The sequence below is a fragment of the Aythya marila genome (assembly GCF_965140915.1).
Source record: "Aythya marila genome assembly, chromosome: W".
In the NCBI taxonomy this organism is placed as follows: Eukaryota; Metazoa; Chordata; class Aves; order Anseriformes; family Anatidae; genus Aythya; species Aythya marila.
In genome coordinates, this window is record NC_139081.1 from 13,221,418 (window position 1) to 13,249,355 (window position 27,938).

A 27,938-nucleotide genomic window follows, 5' to 3' on the forward strand; every position below is an offset into this window, starting at 1 on the left:
AGCAAATAGCCCTGCCATATAACCCTGAAGCCTGTGTATAATTTTGTGATCTAGAAATGTTAGGATAAGCCATCTTTCTTTCTTTCTGTAGGAGCTGGAAATCTCTGCAAGAGGGCCAGGTCCCACGCAGGGAGTGCCACTAGCCACCTTGCTTGGCTGCAGCAGGCTTGTCCCATTCCCTGAACAGCACCAGCTTGGGCTGTCCCTGGGCATTCTCTAGAGAGGACCTTGTGAGCTCTGTCTCATTTGGTACATCTTGGAACCTGTTGAAGTTAAAAGTGCAGTGTAACTGCAGGTGGCTGTTTTCCACGTGCACTGCCTGTTTCTCCACCATCGCTCTGGAGATCCTTTCCATAAACACTGGTTAATAACTCTTCCCCTTCCTTCCCATACTTTCCCCGTGACCTGTTTCTTCCTATTGCATTTTTCAGAGGTTTTTTTCAAGATTCCTTGTGCTCACCCAACCTTCCCGTATTTAAAAAGACTGGTTAATGGTACCTAAATGTTTATTTGGCTGCTACAAATGACTACTTTGTGGCATTGGTCATGCCTGTAGGCAAGGATGAAGCAGATGCTTCAGACCCTGCCCTGCCACAGCCTGTACTGTCACTCAGGCACATTTGTAAAGAGATCTTTCCAGCTGTGTTGTTGTACTGGGTCTGGCTGGAACGTTAACTTTCCCTGCAGTAGCCCATACAGTGCTGTGCTGTGCACTTGTAGCTAGAACATCAGTGTTATCACACCAGGGTTGTGTCTACTGCTGAGCAGTACTGGCACAGCATCGGGCCTCTCTCTAACCCTCCTAGGGGGTGGGCAAAAAGTGAGAAGAGAAACATCACCAGGGCAGCTGACCTAAACCAACCAAAGGGATATTCCATACCATGTGATGTCACACTCAGCAATAAAAGGTGGAAACAGGAAGAAGACGGGAGGAGTGGGCTCTCGTTGTGAAAACGTCGGTCCTCCTCCCGAACACCGGCTACGTGCGTTGAGGCCCTGCTTTAAGGACGTGGTCAATCATCGCTCATTTGTGGGAAGTAGAGAGTAATTTCTTTCCTCTGCACTTCCACATAGCCTTCATTTGTTTTGTTTGTTTGTTTCCCTCCCTTTTTTTTCCCTTTCCCCCTCCCTTTTCCCCTTTCCTTTTTTTTTCCCCTTTAGTTAAATTGTTTAGTTCATAATAATCTTTCTTTAAGTATTATTATTATTATTATTTCCCTTCAATTAAAGTATCCTTATCTCAACCCGTGAGTTGTTCTTTGCTTTACTTCTTCCCCTCCTCATCTAAAAAGAGGGGGAGTGAGAGAGCGGTTGTGGTGTTTAGCTGCCCAGCACGGTAAAACTACCACAGTTGTGCACTAAGCCTTGGAGTTGACTCTCTCCCTCTGCTCTGCACAGCCAGAGGTGCACCTCATGCATTTGCAACACATGGGGGCCCCTCTGGCACTCCATGACCTGAGGCACTGTGCACAGCTAGATGGCTGAGCCTTTCATCTGCTCACCAGTTGATGCTAAAACCCCAGGTGAGGGATCAAGGGAGAGGCCACAGATTGGTGACACAGCTGGTCTGGGGAGACTGAGAGCAGAGCTGTGTTTGAAAGAGGTCCTCATGGCAAATTCCTCAGCTTCCTGGCATGTCAGCCTGCTTCTCTTTCATACGTGGTGCTGAAGAAGAGGCTTGAACTGCTGATGAGCAGTCTTAATGCTATAACTTGTGCCTTGGGAAAGAGTAGGAATTGTCAGCCTTCTGGGCTGCAAGCCCACACTGCTGGCACCTTGCACTTGTTGAACCTCATTAGGTTCACATGGGCCTAGTTCTCAACCTTGCCCAGGTCCCTTTGGATGGCATCCCTTCCTTCTGTTGTATCACTGCAGCACTCAGCTTGGTGTCATCTGCAAACTTGCTGAGGGTGCACTTGATCCCACTGTCTGTGTCATTGGTAAAGGTATACAAACAAAGGGTGTCTTGCTTGCATGTTAGGCATCATGGCTGAAAGATCAGGTAATAAGTACATGGGTTTCATCAGATATAGCACAGATAACATGCACAGTAAATTTCCAGGAATATAAAGTTAATCCTATGCAGCTATTAGGAAGGTAGTAACCATCAGTCTCTGAATGCTGGATAGTTAGCATGACAAACATGCTTTACAAGTTAATGTTTAACTTCCCTACAAGCCCCCCCACCCACTCCACCCCTAAGGTCCAGCAGTGAATGAATTTCTTCTGACTTGACCTTTCCTTCTCAGCTAGTCTGTATGGTGCTGGTTTAAGTCTGAAGGAAATACTGAAGCTTTACCAGCTTTAGGAAATACTGAAGCTTCACCAGCTTTAGGTGAAGGATGGGCATCACACAGTGAGTAGTGTTTGGCCCTAAGACTGGAGGGGGGAAGAGAGGCTGTGCCACGTGTACATGCGTACATACCAAACCACATTCAGTAAATGCACAACTCTTCGCTGTGATTGCTTAAAGTTGGTTTTAATGTCTTTATCTTGAAAGTGTCCTTGTTCCTGTTAAAAAGCCTTACGTTGGTTGATTAAACCTTCCAAAGGAAGAGTAGGAGGAATGCTGGAACAGGGGAGAAGTGACAATCAAGTGGTTGAACAGCATTCATCTGATGTCAGTACAAACATAAGCAACCATGCGCTGCTGAGGAGTGCCATTTATCCAGATGAGCTTTCTTCCCTGACAAAACTCCCCTCCATGGCTCAGTTTTCTGCTGGAACGGGCCATTTCCATGCAGCACAGAATAAATCTCTGGTCATCCTCTCTCAGAAGTCAAATGTGTTATTGTGATTTAAAACAGGACTTGCTATGAGCAAAAACAAACATGGTGAAATATTGGCAAAGCCACCGCAAGGGTTTTGTTGTTTCAGAAACAGCATATGCACTTCTAGACTATTATCATGAAGTTTTAATCACCCAAAGTTTTACTACTTTTCAGTAGTGAGTAAAATTATTTCTTCTTCTGAATGTATAGGGAAGACCCAGACAAATAAGAGTAGTCAACTGCCTTAGTAATCAAACTTTGCTGATATTTGTATATTATTCGTATTTGTATTATATTTGTATATTATTTTCCATTAATAATATTTAAAAATATATAAATAAAATATAAATAATAATAATAATAAATATTATGTAATGATATAATAGACATAATGATTATTATATGATGATATGATAAATGTAAATCATAAATAATAATAATAATAAATAGATAAAATATATTTTATCTGTAAAGATCCAGAGTTACAGGGTTGGTTCATTATTCTGTAGTGAATATATTTCAGGAATAGTGGAAATGGGTCCAACACTATATTTGATGAAAGTTTTCTCATTTGACCATCCCAGAGACACACTATGAATGTCTATCCTGACCAGGTCTTGTGTGTATGCTCATGGATGCACCTTTACATACTGGGACAACCGGGGAGAAAGGACAATTAGGGGAATGAACAAATTTCATTGGATATCGATTCAAACACATGCATAAGTCGCCTTCCTTTCTTCAGTAGCAAGATTTGACCCAGTGGCACCTAGGTGACATGTGATAGTGCGTGCATAGACGTGGAGGTGGACTGATGTGTGGAGTGGGGTTTGGAGACCTATCTTACGTATCGTAGTTTTCTCATGTGACTCCAGAAAATATCTAAACAGGATTAAACCTCAGCATCTGTCTGGAAAAGGGGGATAAAAGCAGTATCCTGGTGCAGAGTGTCATGATGAGTACTTGAAGTGGATGGGAGAAGAGCCAGGTGCGAACTTCACTTGCCAGGGACGTGTGGAGCACTAGTCACCCTTCCTCTTCCCAGCTTGGCTTCTGCCAGTGGTTTCCTCTGACACCCCAGGCCCCTACACAGCTTCAGGCAGCTTCAACAGTTTTCCAGTCCCAGTGCCAGTGGGGGGTTGTTCCCTCCCCTTGTGTTGGGTGCAGAGGGACAGGCCGTGTACAGTTACAGAGTGAGTGTTTATACCATCTGGCCCATAAAACCCAGCATCGGAGCTTTACAAAATCCCATTATTTGCAAATACAATTACATTCATAAAAACATCTGTTTGGGCCCCTGAATGCTTGTGTGTACAACCAAAAATACTGAAATAGTAGTCCAGACCCAACCCACAGGGAGGTCTGTTGCCTCCCTGGGGCTTGGGTGAGAGACATTGCTAAGAAAATTGAGCGCCTGGTACGGCCCACCGACTACTACCCGCTACTGGTCTTTCAGGCTAGTAATGACGAGGTAGCAACGAGAAGTCCAAGAGTGATCAAAAGGGACTTTAGGGCTTTGGGGCGACTACTTAAAGGATCAGGGGCACAGGTTGTGTTTGCCTCTGTCCTTCCAATAGGGGGGATCGATGCTGATAAGCGGGCTCATCACATTAACACATGGCTTCGGGACTGGTGCAACCAGCAGAACTTTGGGTTTTTCGATCACAGGAAGGCCTACGTGACAGCAGGCCCGCTGGCACCAGATGGGATGTGCCTCTTTCTAAGAGGGGTAAGGATTTTTGCTCAGGAGTTGGCAGGGCTGATAGACAGGGCTTTAAACTAGAGTCGAAGGGGGAAGGGGATAAAACCAGGCATGCCGATGATGAGCTAAGGGATGGTGCCCTAGAATCAGAGGGACTGTGTGCTGGTGAGGTCCTTTAGTCTGCTCCACAAGGTGCTGCGTGTAGGGAGGCGCATTTGAAGTGCTTCTACACAAACGCACGCAGCACAAGGAATAGAATGGATGAGCTAGAAGCCTTGGCCCAGTCCCACAGCTACGACATCGTTGGCATAAGCGAAACCTGGTGGGATGAGTCCTGTGGTTGGTGTGCTGCAAGGGATGGTTACAGGCTCTTCAGGAGGGACAGACAGGGTAGGCGAGATGGCGGGGTAGCGATATATGTGAAGCATGGGCTGGACTGTGTGGAACTTCAAGTTGGCGATGGCAAAATTGAGAGCCTCTGGGTAAGGATTAAGGGATGAACAAATAAAGGGGATGTCGTTGTGGAAGTCTATTACAGACCACCAGGCCAGGATGACAACACCGATGAATTATTCTTTGTAGAACTAAGAGATGCCTCGAAATCAACTCCCCTTGTACTTATGGGGGATTTTGACTTGCCAGATGTCAACTGGGATCACCACACGGCTGACACGACCAAGTCCAGGAGGTTCCTAAAGCACCTAGATGTTAACTTCTTGGTGCAGGTGCTAAGGGAGCCAACTAGGAAAGGTGTCCTCCTAGAACTGTTGCTGGAGAACAGAGAGGGTCTTGTGGGGGACGTGGCAATTGGCGGCTGTCTCGGTCATAGTGAACATGAAGTGATTGAGTTTATAATTTATGGTGACAGAAGGGAAAATGCCACCAACACTTCAGCCCTGGATATGGGGAAAGCAGACTTCAGGCTGCTCAGGGAACTAGTCAGCAAGGTCCCCTGGGAAACTGCTTTTGAAGGCATTGACGCCCATCAGTGCCGGTGAGTCTTTAAGCACTGCCTCTTAAAAGCACAGGATCAGGCAATTCCAAAACACTGGAAGTCAAGCAGGTGGGGCAGAAGGCCAGCCTGGATGACTAAGGATCTTCTACTGGAGCTAAAAGATAAGATTACCCCTCTATTTGATCAAGGGAAACCAGCTGATGTGATCTTTTTGGACTTCAGCAAAGCTTTTGACACAGTTTCCCACAGGATCCTACTGGACAAAATGTCCAGCATACAACTTAACAAAACCATCATACAATGGGTGAGCAATTGGCTGATGGGCAGGGCTCAAAGGGTTGTGGTAAATGGGGCCACATCAGGCTGGTGGACGGTCACTAGTGGGGTCCCTCAAGGCTCCATTTTAGGGCCAGTCCTCTTCACTGTTTTTATAAATGATTTGGAGGTAGGACTAGAAGGTGTTCTGAGCAAATTTGCCGACGACACCAAACTTGGAGGAGTTGTGGACTCGGATGAGGGTGGAAAGGCCTTGCAGAGAGACCTGGATAGATTGGAGAGCTGGGCAATCACCAACCGCATGAAGTTTAAAAAAAAGCAAGTGCCAGGTCCCGCACCTGGGACGGGACAACCCTGACTATACGTACAGACTGGGCGATGAGATGCTGGAGAGCAGCCCCGCAGAGCGGGATCTGGGGATTGTTGTTGATAGCAAGCTGAATATGAGCCAGCAGTGTGCCCTGGCAGCCAGGAGGATGAACCGTATCCTGGGGTGCATGAAGCACGGCATCACTAGTTGGTCAAGGGAAGTGATTGTCCTGCTCTACTCTGTGCTGGTGCAGCCTCACCTCGAGTACTGTGTGCAGTTCTGGGCACCACAGTACAAAAAAGACGTGAAACTGTCAGAGAGTGTCCAGAGACGGGCTACGAAGATGGTGAAGGGCCTAGAGGGGAAGATGTATGAGGAGCAGCTGAGGTCACTTTTCCTGTTCAGCTTGGAGAAGAGGAGGCTGAGGGGAGACTTCATCGTGGTCTACAGCTTCCTCAAGAGGGAGAGCTGATATAAATTGTCCTCTTGCTTTCTGTGCCCCCAGTTCTAACAATATCCTTCCAATGTGCCAATATGCATCCAAGGAAGCTTTCTTTAAAACGTCTTTGTTTTGGATATTACCCATTTCCTTGTTTTCCCATTCCGTTTTATTTGTTTATTTATTTATTTATTACTATTCCTTACTAGTTACTGTCCTTTGTTTCAATTTCCATGCAAACCTTTTTGCTGCAGGTTTTTACTATATTTTCCTAATCTTCTTCCCAAATGTCCCAATTCTCTGGGATTAAACACTTCTTCCCACATACAAACTTTACTATTTCAGATTATTAATGAGCCCCGTTCTAATCGTTAATCCACGGAACTTCAGGAAAACAGCTGAAGCACTCAGCCTTCCGTCTTCTAGACAAACATTACCACCTTTTCCACAAAAATTTACATTTCAACAGGACCGAATTTCAAGCCGAATGCCAATTTTTCTCATGCACTTTGTTAGTAAGCCCATATAAAACAAGGAATCACTCCTGTGTATTCGTCAATATGGGAGTTCAAAAAGGTATTCTTATAAATGAAGTCTCAACTCAATCTGAATTTTGTAATATTTATAAAACAAATATTTATTAAAGATTGTGGTGGTTTTACCATGCTGGGCAGCTAAATCCCACAACCGCTCTCTCACTCCCCCTCCTTTAGATGAGGAGGGGGAGAAGTAAAGCAAAGAACAACTCACGGGTTGAGATAAGGATACTTTAATTGAAGGGAAATAATTATAATAATTAAATAAAGACTACCATGAACTAAACAATTTAACTAAGGGGAAATAAAAAGGGAAAGGGGAAAAGGGAGGGGAAAAGGAAAAATAAAAAGAAGGGAGGAAAACAAACAAAATAAATGAAGGCTATATGGAAGTGCAGAGGAAAGAAATTACTCTCTACTTCCCACACATGAGCGATGATTGACCACGTCCTTGAAGCAAGGCCTCAACGCACGCAGCCGGTGTTCGAGAGGAGGACCGACGTTTTCCCAACGAGAGCCCACCCCTCCCCTCTTCTTCCTGTTTCCACCTTTTATTGCTGAGTGTGACATCACATGGTATGGAATATCCCTTTGATTGGTTTAGGTCAGCTGCCCTAGTGATGTTTTTCTCCTCACTTTTTGCCCACCCCCTAAGAGGGTTAGAGAAAGGCCCAATGCTGTGCCACTGCTGCTCAGCAGTAGACACAACACTGGTGTGATAACACTGCTGTTCCAGCTACAAGTACAGAGTATGGCACTGTATGGGCTGATGCCAGGAAAGTTAACATTCCAGCCAGACCCAGTACAACCTCCACCCCTTATTCCATAACATTTGTGTCACACTCAGATCCCCATATTTTAGCATACAAGCATTCTCATCATTATTCCTTGTCGTTTAACAGGACAAGGATTTAACAGGACAGGATTAATAGGCAGGTGTATCTTTTCATTCCATAGGTCTTTCTTGGAAAATGTTCATAAGAACTGTTGATGATTAGGTCTTCATCTGCCAAAGTGGCCACTCAAGGCAGGCGGAGTTGGATGTCTGGACACCAGCACCAGCTTAGTTCAAGTCCTTGTTGCACTGCCCGGCTCCTTGCAAAGTTGACCTGTCGTTATTCTACAGCATCTTCCTACAACATATTACTTAGATTATAGATTAATTTTCTCTCAAGGTTAAATCTCCTTGAGGCACACACTTGATATCCCCATTCTTTTGCATGACCCACCAGGTATACCCTGGTCCTTGGGCGAAGACAATCCCACGAGTGGGTTTGCTTTTTCCCGAGGCAGGAGCAACCCACACTGCCTTCCCCATCCACCTTTCTATATGCACTACGGGAACTTTAGCTCTTTTCACAGTGTGTAGGGGTTTTGTTTCGGCAGGACCAGCACGGCTGTCAGACCCCCTATTGTTAACTAGACAAGTGGCTTCTGGTAGATTTGTGTCCCATTGTTTCCACGTCCCAACACCTAATGCTCGTAACATAGTCTTTAACAGTCCATTGTACTCTCAACCTTCCCAGAGGCTTGTGGGTGATAAGGGATGTGCCTCTTTGCCCAGGAGGTAACAAGATTGTTTCGGAAATGACTCCCATTGTCAGACTCAATTCTCTCTGGTGTACCGTGATGCCACAATACTTGTCTTTCCAGACCCAAGATAGTGTTTTGGGTGGTGGCATGGTTTACAGGGTATGTTTCCAGCCACCCAGTAGTTGCTTCTACCATGGTGAGTATGTACCTTTTGCCTTGGTGAGTTTTTGGGAGTGGTCCGATATAGTCAATTTGCCAGGCCTCACCATATTGAAACCCTAGCCATCTCCCCCTGTTCCAGGGAGATTTTACCCTCATGGCTTTCTTGATTGCAGCACAGGTCTCACACTCATGGGTAACCTGTGTGATGGCCTCAATGGTCAAGTCCACCCCTCGATCACGAGCCCATCTGTAAGTGGCATCCCTCCCCAGATGTCCTGATGTTTCATGGGCCCATCGAGCTACAAACAGCTCACCCTTACGTTCCCAGTCTAGGTCCACCTGAGCCACTTCGATTTTCGAAGCTCGATCCACTTCTTTGTTGTTCTGATGTTCTTCAGTAGCGCGACTCTTGGGCATGTGGGCATCTACATGACGTACTTTTACATCCAGGTTTTCTACCCGGGCAGCAATATCTTGCCACAGGGTAGCAGCCCAGATAGGTTTACCTCTGCGCTGCCAGTTGCTCTCTTTCCATTGCTGCAGCCACCCCCACAGAGCATTTGCCACCATCCATGAGTCAGTATAAAGATACAATACTGGCCAATTTTCTCTTTCGACGATATCTAGGGCTAGTTGTATGGCTTTTACTTCTGCATTCTGACTCGACTCACCTTCCCCTTCCATGGCTTCCACAAGTCGTCGTATGGGATTCCACACAGCAGCTTTCCATTTCCGATGGCTCCCTATCAGACGGCAGGATCCGTCAGTAAACAACGCATACTGCTTTCTGTCTTCTGGCAACTCATTGTATGGTGGTGCCTCTTCAGCACAGGTTACCTCTTCTGTTGGCACTCCGAAATCTCTGCCTTCCGGCCAGTCCATAATCTCTTCCAGGATTCCTGGGCGATTGGGTTTTCCCATTCGAGCCCGCTGTGTAATTAACGCTATCCACTTACTCCATGTAGCATCAGTTGCATGGTGTGTAGTGGGAATTTTCTCTTTGAACATCCAATGTAACACAGGTAGCCGCGGTGCCAAGAGGAGCTGTGCCTCTGTACCCACAACTTCTGAAGCAGCTCGAACACCCTCATATGCTGTGAGTATTTCCTTTTCAGTTGGGGTGTAATTGGCTTCTGATCCTCGATAGCCCCAGCTCCAGAACCCCAGAGGTCGACCTCGAGTTTCTTCTGGGGTTTTCTGCCAAAGGCTCCAGGTGAGGCCATGCTCCCCAGCTGCAGTGTACAGTATATTTTGCACAGCTGGTCCAGTATGGACAGGCCCAAGGGCTACTGCACGAGCTATTTCTTGTTTGGTTTGTTCAAATGCCTGTTGTTGCTCAGGGCCCCACTCAAAATAGTTTCTCTTTCGAGTCACTCGATATAGAGGACTCACAAGCTGACTATAGCCTGGCACATGCATTCTCCAGAATCCCACGAGGCCTAGGAAAGCTTGCGTTTCCTTTTTGCTAGTTGGCGGAGACATTGCTGTTATTTTATTGATCACATCCATTGGAATATGGCGACGTCCATCCTGCCATTTTACCCCCAAGAACTGGATTTCCTGTGTAGGCCCCTTGACCTTGCTCTTTTTAATGGCAAAACAAGCTTTCAGGAGAATTTGGATTATTTTCTTCCCTTTCTCAAAAACTTCTTCTGCTGTGTTGCCCCACACGAGGATGTCGTCAATGTACTGAAGGTGCTCAGGAGCTCCCCCTTGCTCCAGTGCAGACTGGATCAGTCCATGGCAAATGGTAGGGCTGTGTTTCCACCCCTGGGGCAGCCGATTCCAGGTGTATTGGATGCCCCTCCAAGTGAAAGCAAACTGCGGTCTGCATGCTGCTGCCAAAGGGATGGAGAAAAATGCATTAGCAATATCAATTGTGGTGTACCACTTGGCTGCCTTTGACTCTAGTTCGTACTGGAGTTCTAGCATGTCCGGCACTGCAGCACTCAGTGGTGGCGTGACTTCGTTCAGGCCTCGATAGTCCACTGTTAGCCTCCACTCGCCATTAGACTTTCGTACTGGCCATATAGGACTATTAAAGGGTGAGCGAGTCTTGCTGATTACTCCCTGACTCTCCAGTTGGTGAACCAACTCATGGATGGGAATCAGGGAGTCTCGGTTGGTGCGATATTGCCGTCGGTGCACCGTTGTAGTAGCAATTGGTACCTGTTGTTCTTCAACCTTCAGCAATCCTCCACCAGAAGGGTCTTCTGAAAGGCCAGGCAGGGTAGACAGCTGCCTAATCTTCTCTGTGCTCAAAGCAGCTATGCCAAAAGCCCACCGGTATCCTTTTGGATCCTTGAAGTACCCTCTCTTGAGATAGTCTATGCCAAGGATACACGGAGCCTCTGGGCCAGTCACAATGGGATGCTTTTGTCACTCATTCCCAGTTAGACTCACTTCAGCTTCCAGTACAGATAGTTGTTGGGATCCCCCTGTCACTCCAGAGATACAGGTGAGTTCTGTCCCTTGGTAGCCTGATGGCATTAAGGTACATTGTGCGCCAGTGTCCACTAAAGCTTTGTATTCTTGTGGTTCTGATGTGCCAGGCCATCGGATCCACACAGTCCAATAAATCCGGTTATCCCTCTCCTCTACCTGGCCAGAGGCAGGGCCCCTCTAGTCCTGGCTGGAGCGTCTGCCACTTAATTCTTGCAAATGAGAGGTAGAGGTCCATTCATCAGGGTCAGGAACAACATCAGCTCTTCTACTGCCTCTGGGGTACTGCCCAATAGAAACTGGAGCAGCATTTCTCTTAGGAGCCCCTCTTCTTGCTGCTGTATTTCCTTTCAGTTCACGTACCCGAGCAGCTAGGGTTGAAGTAGGTACACCATCCCATTTCCTCATATCTTCCCCATGGTCACGCAGATAAAACCACAAGGTGCCACGTGGTGTACGTCTTGGGTACTCTCTCTCTTGAGCAGGCGAATGCTGATTCTTAGTGGCTGAAGTATCACTCCATCTAAATGAGGGGGAATATACTTGTTCCACGAGCTTGTCAAGTCCTTTAGACAGTTTCTCCACAGCTGAGACACAGGACTGTAGCGGAGCAGAGAGATTGTCTTCATATTGTTGAAGCTGGCAGGACACATCATACATTGTTGGTCCCATCCCCTCCTCCCAGCGAATTGCTGCCAGGGTACTGGCATGTGCTAATGGTGCACTCCGCACAAATTTACGCCACATGGATGTTGTGCACTGGACTTCATCGGGGTCTTGAGGTGTCTGGGCATTGTCCAAATCACTATAAATCATCTCCCGCACAGCTAATTCCCGCAGATGCTGGAGACCTTTATCCACAGTGGTCCACTTGCCTATGTGATATACAATATCTTCCTTATGGGGATATCTTTCTTTGATAGCTGCCAGGAGTCGTCTCCAGAGGCTGAGGGCCTGTGCTCCTCTCCCGATTACTTTGTATATTACCCTTTCTCTAGAGAGGGATCCCAGCTGCTTGGCTTCATTGCCTTCTAATTGTAGGCTATTGGCCCCAGCATCCCAGCATCGAAGTAGCCAGGTGAGGATGTGTTCACCTGGGCGTCGACCATAATCCTTTCGTATTTCTCGCATCTCACTCAGGGATAAGGATCGAGTGATTTCTGATTCCTTTATGATTTCCGTCTCATCTTCCTGCTGTTTTTGTGATGGCTCTGCTTTAGAGGTGCCTGCCATTTCCCCTTCTCCCTCCTTCTTAGGAGAGCCTTCTTCCCTTACTAAACGAGCTGACCTCCGTTTCCATTGTTTTGACTTGACTATGGGGGCGACTGATACCATAGTTGGTTGGTCCTCTGGGTCAGCCACAGCATGTGTTACTTGGTCATCAGATTCAGAGACTTCCTCCCTCTCTTCAAGTTGCTGGATGATGTTAAACAGTGTTTGATAGGAATAAGCCAGGACCCAGCACAATGCTGCAAGCTGTTGTTCTCCGGCATTATCAGGGTCAGGACATGCAACTCTCAAACATTCTACCAAGTTTTTAGGATTTAGCACTTGCTCAGGGGTGAAGTTCAAAATTATTGGAGGAGACACTCGTGACAGGTATCTGCCAACATCATCCCACACACCTTGCCACTCACCACAAGACTGTTTCGGGACAGATTCCCAATTAAGGTTTTTAAACAATCGACTAATCTTAGAGAGAAAATGAAACCTGTTATTCAGAACTAGAAATAGCAATACATGGGTTATAGATGGATCTTCAAAATATTCTCAAACTGTTGTAATTAGCCCACTGTGAAAGAAGGGAAAGGTACCATTCCTAATATTATTAATAAACTGGTGTCCAGATGAGAAAAGGAAGGCAGTTTAGTTCTGAATATTCCCTGAAAGACAGTTTCCATGGGACCCAAATGATAACAGCGCAGAGCCTGAATTCCAGATTAAAACCAAGGTCAGTGCTTGGCAGCACAGCGAATTAAAAAAAGTGAACACAGATTGTAGCACTTTGTCGGATCGGATATATAGGAGAAAGGAGAATATGACACGGATTGCATGATATATGAACAAAGCTATTATTATTAACAGGGCAATGGACATGGTTACTAGCAAGCAAGTGTGTTAGTTGTATGCGTTTAATCAATTCTATTGTTATCTCAACCCTTCGAGCCCCACGTTGTGAGCCAAAAAGGACTGTGGTGGTTTTACCGTGCTGGGCAGCTAAACCCCACAACCGCTCTCTCACTCCCCCTCCTTTAGATGAGGAGGGGGAGAAGTAAAGCAAAGAACAACTCACGGGTTGAGATAAGGATACTTTAATTAAAGGGAAATAATTATAATAATTAAATAAAGACTACCATGAACTAAACAATTTAACTAAGGGGAAATAAAAAGGGAAAGGGGAAAAGGGAGGGGAAAAGGAAAAATAAAAAGAAGGGAGGAAAACAAACAAACAAAATAAATGAATGCTGCTCAGCAGTAGACACAACACTGGTGTGATAACACTGCTGTTCCAGCTACAAGTACAGAGTACGGCACTGTATGGGCTGCTGCCGGGAAAGTTAACATTCCAGCCAGACCCAGTACAAAAAAAGTACATAAAAGCTATAAAAGCTATAAAAGGTATAAAAGGCAAATAAACAGCGCTGGGTGTGTGGGGAGTCTAGGCTCCATCAACATGCACACACGAACATCAAACGTTCTAAAAATATAGAACATTGTTTTTACATACTAAACCAGAGTATGCCTATACATACGTACAATTAGGAAAGGTAACAAACAATCCTTTAAGTTCCATGACTTAACAGTCTCCATTTTCCATTCCTTTTGAACAATATGTCTTGCTTTAAGTTGTCAAGCAACTTGGTCTTCAGGCCTTATGTATCCCCTTCTTCCCAGATCGAAGAAAAGCATATCCATCTCCTTTTCAAGGCCAATAGGGCCTGGGTCAAAAGGCACGTCCAGGTCAACAGGGGGTGTAACAGCAAAAGCCTTCGATGGCAGTAGCGGTGGGGGGGTCGATGGCGTAGCAGTCGGATCAGTAAAGGAGCCCGCAGCTCCCTCACTGTCTGGCAAACCACACGTTTCTGACTGTGGTCCCACACGGCTCTTTAAGGCCTCAGAGACTACTCGCCAGGTGCTGAGCAATCCCACCGCAACCTTGTCATTTTTAGTTGCAGAGTCCCACACCTTGACCTAAATTTGGTCCCATATTTCAGGCTCATAAACTGTCCGATTGTTAATAAGGAGAATAAGCTGTAAGGTTACCAGCACAGTCTTTGTTTCTAAGGACGTATGATTCCCCATAATGTCCGGCTGCTTACCAGCAAGGGGCAGTTATGTGCGTGGGTCCGCTTCTCTCATCTTGAGCTTCTTCCCAGCTCTGGTGCGCCCATTTCCGGCGACTTTCTGTACAACCTTTTCTGAGCAGTTTGCTGAGTTTTGCCGAACCCATCCTCATGGGGCGATCAATGTGCCTGTTCCCGTCCTGGTCTCCGTTCTGCTAGCCTGTTCCTCTTCATTCCTTCTTTCTACTTCTTTATTGATGACGTAACTTCATCATGTTGCCTTTTTTTTATCTTGAGGCCAGGCTCCCCTCTTATACCCTTCTCTCCACAGCAGTTCTTTTCAAAACAACTTTTCATTGGTCAAACAAATTTGAATGTAACAGCAACAGCAAACACCCAGAAACATCTGGGGAGACATCGTCTCCGTCCACTCCCCTCGCGGAGAATACGGAACCGCTGATCGGAACTCTGCACTCGTTTTGCAGCGACGCTGCGTCTCACTCACACAGCACAATCATGCAATCACACAGAGAGGCCTCTAGCACATCTCATTCATACCACAAGAATATAATTTAGAATAATAACCAATCCAAATAAGTGTTGTCTGTGACTGTGTTCTTCGTGGAGTGACTTGTTCCACTTTGTTTCAAACCCTTACACTTACACAAATACTTTCAACACAAAATACCTGGACATTTAAGAATAACACATAGAATTATTAACACTCCAGTTAGTATCCCTCCAGCAGCTGAAAACATACCGTTTGTCTGCAGCTTCAGGAGGTCTTTGCTCCTGCGGTGAGCAGCTGAGAGTGGAGTCCCCTCCAAGCAAAACACTCAGGGTGCACCTAGGGGCGTCCTCTCCGCAGCCGATCCCGCAGCCGAGCAGAGTGTCTCCTGCCAGGCTCACCAAAATGACTCACAGAAAGCTGACTCCACAATCAGTAAGATTGTAAAGTAGGTATGTTTACTCAGCGCTGGGTGGCACAGGGGCAATGGGGGGGTAGTCCCTAACGTGGCAACTTGCTTTGGTTATAGCCAGTAAAGAGAATCATAGAATCATAGAATCATAGAATATCCTGAGTTGGAAGGGACCCTCAAGGATCATCAAGTCCAACTCTTGACACCGCACAGGTCTACCCAAAAGTTCAGACCATGTGACTAAGTGCACAGTCCAATCTCTTCTTAAATTCAGACAGGCTTGGTGCAGTGACCACTGCAGGGAGCCTGTTCCAGTGTGCAACCACCCTCTCTGTGAAGAACCCCCTCCTGATGTCAAGCCTATATTGCCCCTGCCTCAACTTAACCTCGTTCCCGCGGGTCCTGTCACTGGTGTTAATGGAGAAAAGGTCTCCTGCCTCTCGACACCCCCTTACGAGGAAGAGTTACATATACATGAAGTTTCCCAACATTCCTATACATATGCATAACCTGTCCCTTTGTGAACAGTCCTCCTTATCTCAGACCCCTTGGTTAAAGTCCGAACCATGAGGTTGTTTTGATCTGGTTCTCGGGGTCCAAGGGGCTCCTGTTATCTGGAGGTCTAAGCACACCACAGGCACAGTACATTGCAAATGTGTCCCATATTCATTCTTAATCAATTGCTCTGTAATTTCTAATTCCATGTTTCAGCTGCAGCATACTTGCTCTCTTCCAGATCCACAGGTGTTCTACTATTAACATTAATGGTCAAAGCCTGACAGACCCAGTCCTCCGTGGACCCAAATATCGGCCAAAATACTTGGGGTCTTATGGCTTCTTTTGGTCATTTTATCATATAATACTGGACCGTTTTTAATTTACTCTTTCATTTTCTGGGGCCCCTATCATTCTAATTTCTAATCATTATTCCTAATGGACTTTCTGGTAATTTGCTCCCTTTCTTCTGGTCCCTGGTCTTCGATTTTGCCTGACCCATCTAGGAATTTTACTATGGCAATTCCCACAGCCCTTGGTTACCTTAGTAAGAGTGTCTTGCAGGGGGTTTAGGACCTATCACCCACCCACGAATCCTATAGGAATCACTTCGGTCCTTCACCGGCCAAGTCCCTCACGGGAGATTGGAACCACGGTTAGAAGACCTCCACACTCACTTCGGAACTAACTTCCGTCTTAGTCACACTCTTACACACACAGGCAACCGAATCTCACCCAACTGAACGGTATACTCCTTAAACACTTACGACTCCATCATCTTTGTTCGGATCTTTGCGCACAGAATTACGGGCAAAATACAGTGCTGCAGCCGGCAAGGGAGCTCATAAAAAAATCAAAATCTTTGCTTACCTTTATTCAGGTTCAAGATGGCATTAGTCCTGACCTGACTCGAACAGGAGCCACCAAATTGTGGGGCGCCTCTCCTAGATCAAATCAGAATTCAGGAACCAAAGCCATCCCGGACGAGCCCCCATTTGTAATAAATGGCTCATTCTTCAAAATAGGACTATAATCAAAGTTTACAATTTATTAAAGGAACAGAGGCAAGCAAACAGCGCTGGGTGCGCCGGGAGTCTCTGCTCCACCAGGACGCACACAAGTTACATCAAGCAGCTGATTTTTATGCTCCTAGGCTAATACATATTCATTACTACTTCTAAAAAACCACAGGGTTATTATAATTAGTTTCCGGAATACAAACCCTCCTACTGGAGCATGCATATCAGTCTCCGGTGGTCCCTCTGGGGGTCTCTCGTGCCGAAGGCTCATAGTCTTTCTCCCTCTTGTCCTTCTTTTTCCAACTTGGCTGTATGTCAGAGACTTGTGCAGCTTCCCCTGCAAGTTTTGTCTTTTAGTCGTTCTTCAGCTTTCCCTGTCTCCTTAATCTCCTGGCCATATATCAGAGACTTGCATAGTGTCCCATGCAACAGTCATAATAGTTAGCAGTTATTCTGAACCCCTCCCAGATATCAGAGACTTCAAGGAAAAAGCCTACAAGTTCATTTCCCTTCAAGCTCCCTATTGACACGAATTGCTAAAACATTCCTTTGCAAGATACAAGAACTATATACATTAACCCCTCTGTTTTTCTTAGACTTGTGGTTATACAAGGGTATGTATGACAGAAGGTCACATTCATCATACCATGCGGCCCTAGCATTGTTCCATGTTGACACGAATCAGACGAACACATTTCACAGAGTGGAGGGGCAAGCACCGATCTATTCTCTTTAGTGACCAGTGATAAGATCCATGGGAATGGGGTCAATCTGCGACAGGGGAGGTTCAGGCTGGATATCAGGAAGAGGTTCTTCACTGAGAGGGTTGTCATGCACTGGAACGGGCTCCCCGGGGACGTAGTCACTGCACCAAGCGTGTTGGAGTTTAAGAAGCGTTTGGACTGTGCACTTATTCACATGGTCTGAATTTTTGGGTAGACCTGTGTGGTGCCAGGAGTTGGACTTGATGATCCCTATGGGTCCCTTCCAACTCGGGATATTCTATGATTCTATGATTCTATGTGTTATTCTCAGTTCTTGTGAGCTTGCTGGCTGTTTCTTCTGAGGGAAAGCAGGAGCTGCCATGTTCTACCAGAAACATTCTTTGTGTCTAATCAGATATATTTAACAGTTAGGAAGTGCAAATCTGTCGTGGTTTAACCCGACCGGCAGCTAAACACCACGCAGCCGTTCGCTCACCCTCCCCCCTCCCTCTCTGGGACGGGGGAGAGAAATGGAAAGTGAAGCCCGTGAGTTGAGATAAAGACAGTTTAATAAGACAGGAAAAAAAATAACAAAAATAATAATAACAATAATAATAATGATGATACAATGGTGATAATACGAAAGTAATAATAGTATGTACAAACAAGTGATGCACAATGCAATTGCTCACCACCCGCTGACCGATGCCCAGCCTAACCCCGAGCAGTCCGGCCCCCTCCCCCCGGCTAGCCACCCCTATATATTGTTTAGCATGACGTCAGATGGTATGGAATACCCCTTTGGCTAGTTTGGGTCACCTGTCCTGGGTCTGTCCCCTCCCAGCTCTTACTGCACCCCCCAGCCTGCCCGTTGGCAGGACAGAGCAAAGGCTGAGATGTCCTTGGCTTAGTATAAGCACTGCTCTGCAACAATTAAAGCATCGGGGTGTTATCAGCACTCTTCTCATTCTAAGCCAAAACACAGCATTCCACCAGCTACTAGGAAGAAAATTAATTCTGTGCTAACTGAAACCAGGACATCTATCCACCCCTTATTCCATACCATTTATGTCATGCTCAGGTTACACTCTTTTCCATACATTCTAATTAGTCACCTATAGTAATCATGGTAGTGATAACATACAGTATAATATACTATTTAACATGGTGCAATTCAGTTCATGGGCTATTCTCACCCAGTATTAAATCTCCTTGAGGTACACACCGGACCTCTCCGTTCTTTTGCATCACCCACCAAGTGTATCCAGGTCCCTGAGCGAAAACAATTCCACGAATAGGTTTGCCTTTTCCTGAGGCAGGAGTAGCCCAGACTGTTTTACCCAGCATATTTTTTACATGCACTACAGGAACTTTATCCCCATCTACAGTACGTAACAGGTTTGATTGGGCAGGTCCAGCTCGGTTGGTAGATCCCCTAGTATTGACTAACCAGGTGGCCTTTGCCAAATGCGTATCCCAGTTTTTGAACGTCCCAGCGCCCATTGCTTTCAAGGTAGTCTTTAACAGGCCATTGTATCGTTCAACTTTCCCGGAGGCTGGTGCATGATAGGGGATGTGATACACCCATTCAATACCATGTTCTTTGGCCCAAGTGTCTATAAGGTTGTTTCGGAAGTGAGTCCCATTGTCTGATTCTATTCTTTCTGGGGTGCCATGTCGCCATAGGACTTGCTTTTCAAGGCCCAGGATGGTGTTCCGGACGGTAGCATGAGGCACAGGATATGTTTCCAGCCATCCGGTGGTTGCTTCCACCATTGTAAGTACGTGGCGCTTGCCATTGCGAGTTTGAGGGAGTGTGATGTAATCAATCTGCCAGGCCTCTCCATATTTATATTTCAGCCATCGTCCTCCATACCAAAGAGGCTTTGACCGTTTGGCTTGCTTGATTGCAGCACATGTTTCACAGTCATGAATAACCTGTGCTATAGCGTCCATGGTCAAGTCCACCCCTCGATCACGAGCCCATCTGTATGTTGCATCTCTACCTTGATGGCCTGAGGTGTCATGGGCCCATCGGGCTATAAATAATTCACCTTTATGCTGCCAATCCAGGTCCACCTGAGCTACTTCAATCTTAGCAGCCTGATCCACCTGCTGGTTGTTTTGATGTTCTTCAGTAGCCCGATTCTTGGGCACATGAGCATCTACGTGGCGTACTTTCACAGCCAGGTTCTCTACCCGAGCAGCAATATCTTGCCACAATGCAGCAGCCCAGATAGGTTTGCCCCTACGCTGCCAGTTGTTTTGCTTCCATTGCTGTAACCATCCCCACAGGGCATTTGCTACCATCCATGAATCGGTGTAGAGATAGAGAACTGGCCATTTTTCTCGTTCAGCAATGTCTAAAGCCAGCTGAATGGCTTTCACTTCTGCAAACTGACTCGATTCACCTTCTCCCTCAGCAGCTTCTGCAACTCGTCGCGTAGGACTCCATACAGCAGCCTTCCATCTCCGATGCTTCCCCACAATACGACAGGACCCATCAGTGAACAGGGCATATTTCTTTTCATTCTCTGGCAACTGGTTGTACAGTGGGGCTTCTTCAGCACGACCCACCTCCTCCTCTGATGATATCCCAAAGTATTTGCCTTCTGGCCAGTCCATGATCACTTCCAATATTCCTGGGCGACTGGGGTTTCCTATTCGAGCCCGCTGAGTAATCAGTGCAACCCACTTGCTCCATGTAGCATCAGTTGCATGATGCGTAGAGGGGACCCTTCCCTTGAACATCCAGCCTAGTACCGGTAATCGGGGTGCTAGGAGGAGCTGCACTTCAGTACCGACCACCTCCGAAGCAGATCGAACTCCTTCATATGCTGCCAATATCTCCTTTTCAGTTGGAGTATAGCGGGCCTCAGATCCTCTGTATCCCCGACTCCAAAACCCCAGAGGCCGACCTCGAGTTTCCCCAGGTTCTTTCTGCCAGAGGCTCCAGGTGGGGCCGTTCTCCCCGGCTGCAGTGTAGAGCACATTCTTTACATCTGGTCCTGTTCGAACTGGCCCAAGGGCTACTGCATGGACTATTTCCTGCTTGATTTGTTCAAAGGCTTGTCGTTGTTCAGGGCCCCATTCAAACTCATTCTTCTTACGAGTTACTTGGTAGAGTGGGTTTACAATCAGACTGTAATTTGGGATGTGCATTCTCCAAAACCCCACAACACCTAGGAAAGTCTGTGTTTCTTTTTTGTTAGTTGGTGGAGACATAGCTGTTATTTTGTTGATCACATCCATTGGGATTTGACGACGTCCATCTTGCCATTGCTATAACACTTAGTACCATAATGGTCTGAAACCAGGGCCCGGAGAGGAGAAACAACACTACAGAGAGCAAATACGGAAAATAATGTACTATAATACTCAATTTGGAAAACAGGCGCAGCAGAGTTGTGATTAAAGCAATCAGCATCATGACAAGTGACTATTAAGCAGGTCTAATCCTTCCACCAATTTTAGTTTAACACACTCTGATCAGATCTGCCGTTATCTCAACCTTTCGGGCCCCACGTTGGGCGCCAAAAAGACTGTCGTGGTTTAACCCGACCGGCAGCTAAACACCACGCAGCCGTTCGCTCACCCTCCCCCCTCCCTCTCTGGGACGGGGGAGAGAAATGGAAAGTGAAGCCCGTGAGTTGAGATAAAGACAGTTTAATAAGACAGGAAAAAAAATAACAAAAATAATAATAACAATAATAATAATGATGATACAATGGTGATAATACGAAAGTAATAATAGTATGTACAAACAAGTGATGCACAATGCAATTGCTCACCACCCGCTGACCGATGCCCAGCCTAACCCCGAGCAGTCCGGCCCCCTCCCCCCGGCTAGCCACCCCTATATATTGTTTAGCATGACGTCAGATGGTATGGAATACCCCTTTGGCTAGTTTGGGTCACCTGTCCTGGGTCTGTCCCCTCCCAGCTCTTACTGCACCCCCCAGCCTGCCCGTTGGCAGGACAGAGCAAAGGCTGAGATGTCCTTGGCTTAGTATAAGCACTGCTCTGCAACAATTAAAGCATCGGGGTGTTATCAGCACTCTTCTCATTCTAAGCCAAAACACAGCATTCCACCAGCTACTAGGAAGAAAATTAATTCTGTGCTAACTGAAACCAGGACCTAATCAGTAATTAATATCTCCAAGCCTGTGAGGCGCTCTCCTTCAGCGCTCTCCTATTAACTCTCCTACTCAAACCCAGATTCTTTTTTTCCCTTCATGCCTTTAATTTATCACATGCTTAGTAAAGCGAAGCCCCACAATTAACTTGAAAATACACCACTGAGGAGTGAGGGTTGCGACTCAGATGGGTAGAGATTCAGTAGATCCTGCATCTTCTCCAGAGCCAGCACCAAGTCAATGCTACGGGTTGCCACAATGCCACATCCTAGGAATAATGCGCTCTTCTCCACCCACAGTAAGGTCTCATTCAGTGACAGTAAGGGTTCAGTTAGTTGATATTAACCTACCAAAATGTACCAGCAGAAGCACAGATCCTTTCTGCTTGGATTGCATGAGTTGCTGCTGCGGCTGGCAGGTAGTGCCCGCTGCGGCCTCCTGTGCTGGGTCTGTCTGGGATGGAGTCACCTTTCCCTGCAGCAGCCCACACAGTGCTGTGCTATGCATTCGTACCTGGAACAGGTATCACTCTAGTATTGTGTCTATTACTGCATAGCACTGGCACAACATCAGAACTCCCTCCAAGCCCCCAAGAGCCATCAGGCTGGGGGTGGGCAAGTGATAGGGAGGGGACATCGCCAGGGCAGCTGACCTAAACCAACCAAAGGGATATTCCATAACACCTGATGTCACACTCAGCAATAAAAAGGGGGCTCTTGTAGGGGAGGGGGCTGTTCTCCCAAACAACTGTTACGCGTTTTGAGGCCCTGCTTTCCCAGGACGTGGCCAAACATCGCTCATTGATGGGAAGTAGACAATAACTTTTTTTTCCCTTTCTTTCTGTGCTTCCACACAGCCTTGTTTTTTGTTTTTTGTTTTTGTTTTGTTTTGTTTTGTTTTGTTTTTTTGTTTTGTTTTGTTTTTATTTTCCGCATTCCCTTTCCCTTTAATTAAATCATTATGATCTCAAACACTGAGCTCTTTGTGTTGTATTTTATCCCCCTTCCTCTTGAGGAGGGGGGAATGAGAGAGCGGTTGTAGTGGAACTCGGCTGCCCACCTGAGTAAAACCACTACACATCCAAACCACCATATGGCGATCGCGGCCTGTCCAGCACAGCTGGTGTTGTGGTAGTGGTGTTGCGTACAGAATCACCGAATGGCCGAGGTTGAAAAGGACCTCTGAAGATTGTCCAGTCCAACCCCCTGCCCAGCAGGGTCACACAGAGCGCATTACACAGGATGGCATCCAGGCAGGTTTTGAATATCTCCAGAGAAGGAGACTCCACAACCTCTCTGGGCAGCCTTGTCCCACTCTACTCTGCACTGGTCTGGCCTCACCTCGAGTACTGTGTGCAGTTCTGGGCACCACAGTACAAAAAGGACATTAAACTGTTGGAGAGTGTCCAGAGGAGGGCGACAAAGATGGTGAAGGGCCTAGAGGGAAAGATGTATTAGGAGCGGCTGAGGTCACTTTTCCTGTTCAGCCTGGAGAAGAGGAGGCTGAGGGGGGACCTCATTGCAGTCTACAACTTCCTCATGAGGGGGAGTAGAGAGGCAGGTGACCTATTCTCCGTAAACTCCGGAGATAGGACCCATGGGAATGGTGTTAAGCTGAGGCAGGGGAAGTTTAGGCTGGATATCAGGAAGAGGTTCTTCACTGAGAGTTTTGTCATGCACTGGAACGGGCTTCCCGGGGATGTAGTCACTGCACCAAGCCTGTCTGAATTTAAGAAGCGATTGGACTGTGCACTTAATCACATGGTCTAAACTTTTGGGTATACCTGTGCAGTGTTCTATGTGCATATTCTATGATTCTATGATTCTATGATCTTCTGAGATCTTCCAAGGTCATTAGGTGACTTCTGGGAACTCTGTGAGGTGCTCTTTTAGATGTTATCCAGGTGCAACCAAGAAGAGCAGTGGTTGCCAGCTGCTGCAGAGGATGAAGGCACCAGTCTTCTGACCTGACCTGCTGTCCAGGGAGGTTTTCTCTTTGCCTGGAGCATGGATCAGGAACTTTGTGAAGAGATATCCAAGGCTTGTCCACCCCTTGGACTGATAATACTACTGCTCTTCCACATGGGTACCAGAAGTACTGTTGTGGAGTCTAGGAGCATGTCAGGCATGTGTAAGTGTCTCTGGGGACTGAGATCAAGACCATGGGAATGCAGGTTGTTTTCTCCTCAATCCTGCAAGTGAGATGGAAGTGCTTGAAGAAGATTGGACAAGTTCTGCATGTCAGAAACTCAATGTGTAGCTAGTGTTGGAAACGGATTTGTTTTTTCATGACCATGAGACCCTCTTCGAGGTTAGAGAACCACAACGGAGAGAAGAGGTCCGCCTGAGTAAATGGAGTAAAAACATATTTTTCAACAGCCTGGCCAAGCTGGTGCAGGGTGCTTTAAACTACAAATGTCAGGGAAAAGAAATGCTGACCCACAATCAAGTGAGGAATTGGTAGACCAAGCTGTCAAGAAGAGGTTGCAGGGTGATATAAGAAAGCAGCAGCAAGGCATGGAGCAATGCCTAAGGATGTGTGATGAACCAGTTCAGAGCTTATGGGTCTGAGCATAAGCATTCATGAGCAGACAAACGTGGGCAATGTTGCAGTGGGTGTATGCTATAGAACACCAGATCAGAAAGGAGTTAAGGCTTTTCTTAGACAGAGAGAAATCTTATGTTCACCTCAGTGTAACAGAAGGAACAAGGCAAAAGGGAGGACCACAGTCTTCTTGGAGAAATCTTATCGGATCATGGGATATGGCCCTGGAGAAAACTGAGATCCAGGAGAGCTGGTTGATTTTCAAGAATCACCTCCTCCAAACTCAAGAATGATCCACCACAATGAGCATCAAATCAAGCAAAGGTATCAGGAGACTTGCATGAATGAGCAAGGAGCTACTGACTAACGTCAGACTTGAAAAGGAAGCAAAAAAAAAAAAAAAAGAGGGGAAAACAGGGACAGGTGATCTAGAGGAATATAGAGAAAATGTCTGAGCATGAAGGGATGGGCTCATGAAAGCCAAAACCTATGTGGAGTTTAATCTAGTGAGTGCAGAAGGACAACACAAAATGTTTCTGCAGGTACATCAGCAGAAAAAAAGAAGACTAGGGAAAATGTGGGAACAGATAAATAGACATACATAATTCCACGGGACCTGACAGGATACACCCAAAGGTACTCACAGATCTGTCCAGTGTTATCATAAGGGAACTCTCAATTGTTTTTGAAAGATGGTGGTAATCAGGAGAGGATCCTGAGGACTAGAAGAAATCAAGTGTCACTCCAATAAGTACAAGAAAAAAGATACAGTGAGCTACAGGCTGGTCAGCCTCATCTTGATCCCTGGGAAGCTGATGGAACATATAATCCTGGAAATCATTTCCAAGCATATGAAGGATATAAGATGATGCTCAGGAACGGTCAACTTAGATTTATGGAGCAGAACTCATGCCTGACCAACCTGATGTTGATCTTTCCCCAAAGAGGCTGTGGAGTCTCCATTTTTGGAGATATTCAAAATCTGACTGGACATGGTCCTGGACAAACTGCTGTAACTGAGCCTGCTTAAGAAGGGGATTGGATTAGATGATCTCCAGAGGTCCCTTCTGGCCTCAGCACTTCTCTGACTTTATGAATTGTCGTGTCATTTAATTGCCAAAATATAATGTATTTTCCCTTTGGTCCGTGTACAGGCTGAAATTTGGAAAAAGAAGTGATTTAAAGGCTCCCTTTGAAAAATGAGTCTGCCCTGAATATGTTGAAGCCCAGCACTGCAGAGACTGGGAGGTTTTCATAAGTTAGCAGAGACACAACACCAGCTCCTCATCCTACCAGACTTTTGCTCCAGTCTCATGAGAGCAGAATTACTGCTTTTTTATAAAACAGCAACTGCTAGGAGTTTTCTAAAATCAGCAAAAACTCTCACTGTAAAAAACTAAGACATTTTAGCTGACTTCCCACTTGATAAATTTATTTTATTTTTTTTCTTCTTTTTTTCATATACTTACAGATGTAAATGCGGTGTGTATACACATACACAAACTCACACAAATATTATATATAAATGGGTGGATATTGTCCTGGTTTCAGCTAGGATAGAGTTAATTTTCCTGCTAGTAGCTGGTAGGGTGCTATGTGTTGGATTAGGATGAGAAGAGTGTTGATAACATGCTGATATTTTAATTGTTGCAGAGCAGTGCTTACACCAAGCCAAGGACTTCTCAGCTTCTCACTCTGTACTGCAAGCGGGCAGGACAGGGGTGCAGCAGGAGCTGGGAGGGGACAGACCCAGGACAGCTGACCCAAACTGGCCAAAGGGGTATTCCATCCCATCTGATGTCGTGCTACACAATATATAGGGGTGGCTAGCTGGGGTGAGGGGGCTGGCTGCTCGGGGCTAGGCTGGGCATCAGTCATCGGGTGGTGAGCAATTGCATTGTGCATCACTTGTTTCGTACACATTAGTAGTAGTAGTACTATTATCATCATTATAATTATTTTCCTGTCTTAATAAACTCAACTCACAGTCTTCACTTTCCCATTTCTCTCCCCCATCCCAGAGAGGGAGGGGGGAGGGTGAGTGAACGGCTGTGTGGTGTTTAGCTGCCGGCCGGGTTAAACCGCAACAATATATATTCAGATATATTAGTCAGGAAGATATCTAATATGTAAGATTTCTAAACCAGCAGTTTAAATTTTATGCATTTACAAACAAACAAACAAAAAAATGGATTCAAATTGTAAGAGAGTTTGAGAAACATTGCTAAGGGAGGAATCTACCAGCCTTGCTTACATAGCTTTTATTTTCTTGGAACATTTGACCAGCTTGGTATATTTTTACCATTCATTTATTCCATTTTGTAATTGCTATATGTGTAACTCTGATGCCATCAGAATCTTTTGGTAGAAAAATGTATGACAAAGTACTCTTTTTTTTTTAACTTACACCTCTTTGAGGAGTTGTAAGGTAGATTTTTATTAGTAAGGGGATTCCTAAAAATATGTAGAAGTGGAATGTGCTTTAGACAGGGAATTATATGCTGAAGCTGTTACTGATGCCTGCTCCTTACTCAGACGAAACACACATTGAGTCAAGTCATTACAGAAGAGAAGTACATAACTTTGTGTGGAGAATATACTACACAGAGAATGACAAATAGACAATCTCACTGAATAGAGATATGAAGTGTGTCTGTCTTTAAACATGTATACATGTGTGTATTTGCTTGCAGAACAAAGAGTAACAATGTGGAATTATTATTCTGGTTTCCCACTGTTTATAGAGATCACTGATAGCACCTTCTGAAGCAAGAGTATTAGAAATTAACAAAAATCTTGATCCTTGCTAGTATGAAGACCATATGTACAGGGAAATATGAAAATATATTGCTGTAGCAAAGACAGCAGCTGAGTACTCATCTCCAGATATTCCCCAGTCTGATTCAATTAATTCATCAATGTTCATCCAAATTTTGTTTCCTTCCCCAGGAACTGTAGGACCCCACTTAAAAGCAGACCAGACTTTACTTCACAGTAAAATGGAAAGTTCTACCTGTAACATGATGACCAGAAGGAAACCAGCAGCTGTTGACAGTGTTGCAATGCCAACTCCAGTATTATCTCTCTTACCTTCAACAGAAGCAGCATCTGAAGCAGGTGAAGTTGTTTTTCTCCGTTCCCTCTATTTCTTCTTCACCTTCTTCCTCCCTGCACTGAACCCTATGTGCTTGTACTTCTTGATTTGAGTAGTAGTTGCAAATATGCATATCTGATATGATAATCAGGCTGTAATTTTTTCTAACACTTTCTTATCATGATCATATCTTGGCATATCAAATCTCTTTTATTCACATACCACCACTTGTGCAATAATGAGAATACAAGTAGCACCAGCCCATATGGTCTAACAGGGGACTCTGAAGCAAGGCTCTTGGGTTGCTTTCTCAGCCCTGTTGTTCATTTATTTGAATGTTCCCATCCCTGTAGTATGAACATGCTGAATACACAGTGAATAGCTAAGGAGAAACTAAGATTTCTTTCTGCATATTTCAATGATTTTAACATAATATTCTGTCTTGCAAATGTGAAATCGTCTGGGGCAATGAACAGTAATTTAAAATATATGGGAATAAATAAGCAGTAGTAGCATTTTTTTCAATCAACTTATATTTTGTGCTTCTATTTGGAATCAGATTGGAAGGTGATAGCTTTATACAGTCAAAAATTGAGCCAAGCCATTCAGTCATCAT

At 45.7% G+C, this 27,938-nt stretch overlaps 1 protein-coding gene across 1 annotated transcript in view; it reads left to right on the forward strand.

Moving 5' to 3' along the window:
- Positions 1–27,938, forward strand: part of LOC309889446 (SET-binding protein-like) — a gene marked incomplete at both ends in the record, with an annotated part of 396,027 nt that overhangs the window by 360,988 nt on the left and 7,101 nt on the right. Inside the window, one exon of the mRNA XM_082782296.1 lies at positions 27,178–27,345. Coding sequence (XP_082638422.1) covers positions 27,178–27,345 — 168 coding nt within the window. The remainder of the gene's footprint in view (positions 1–27,177; positions 27,346–27,938) is intronic.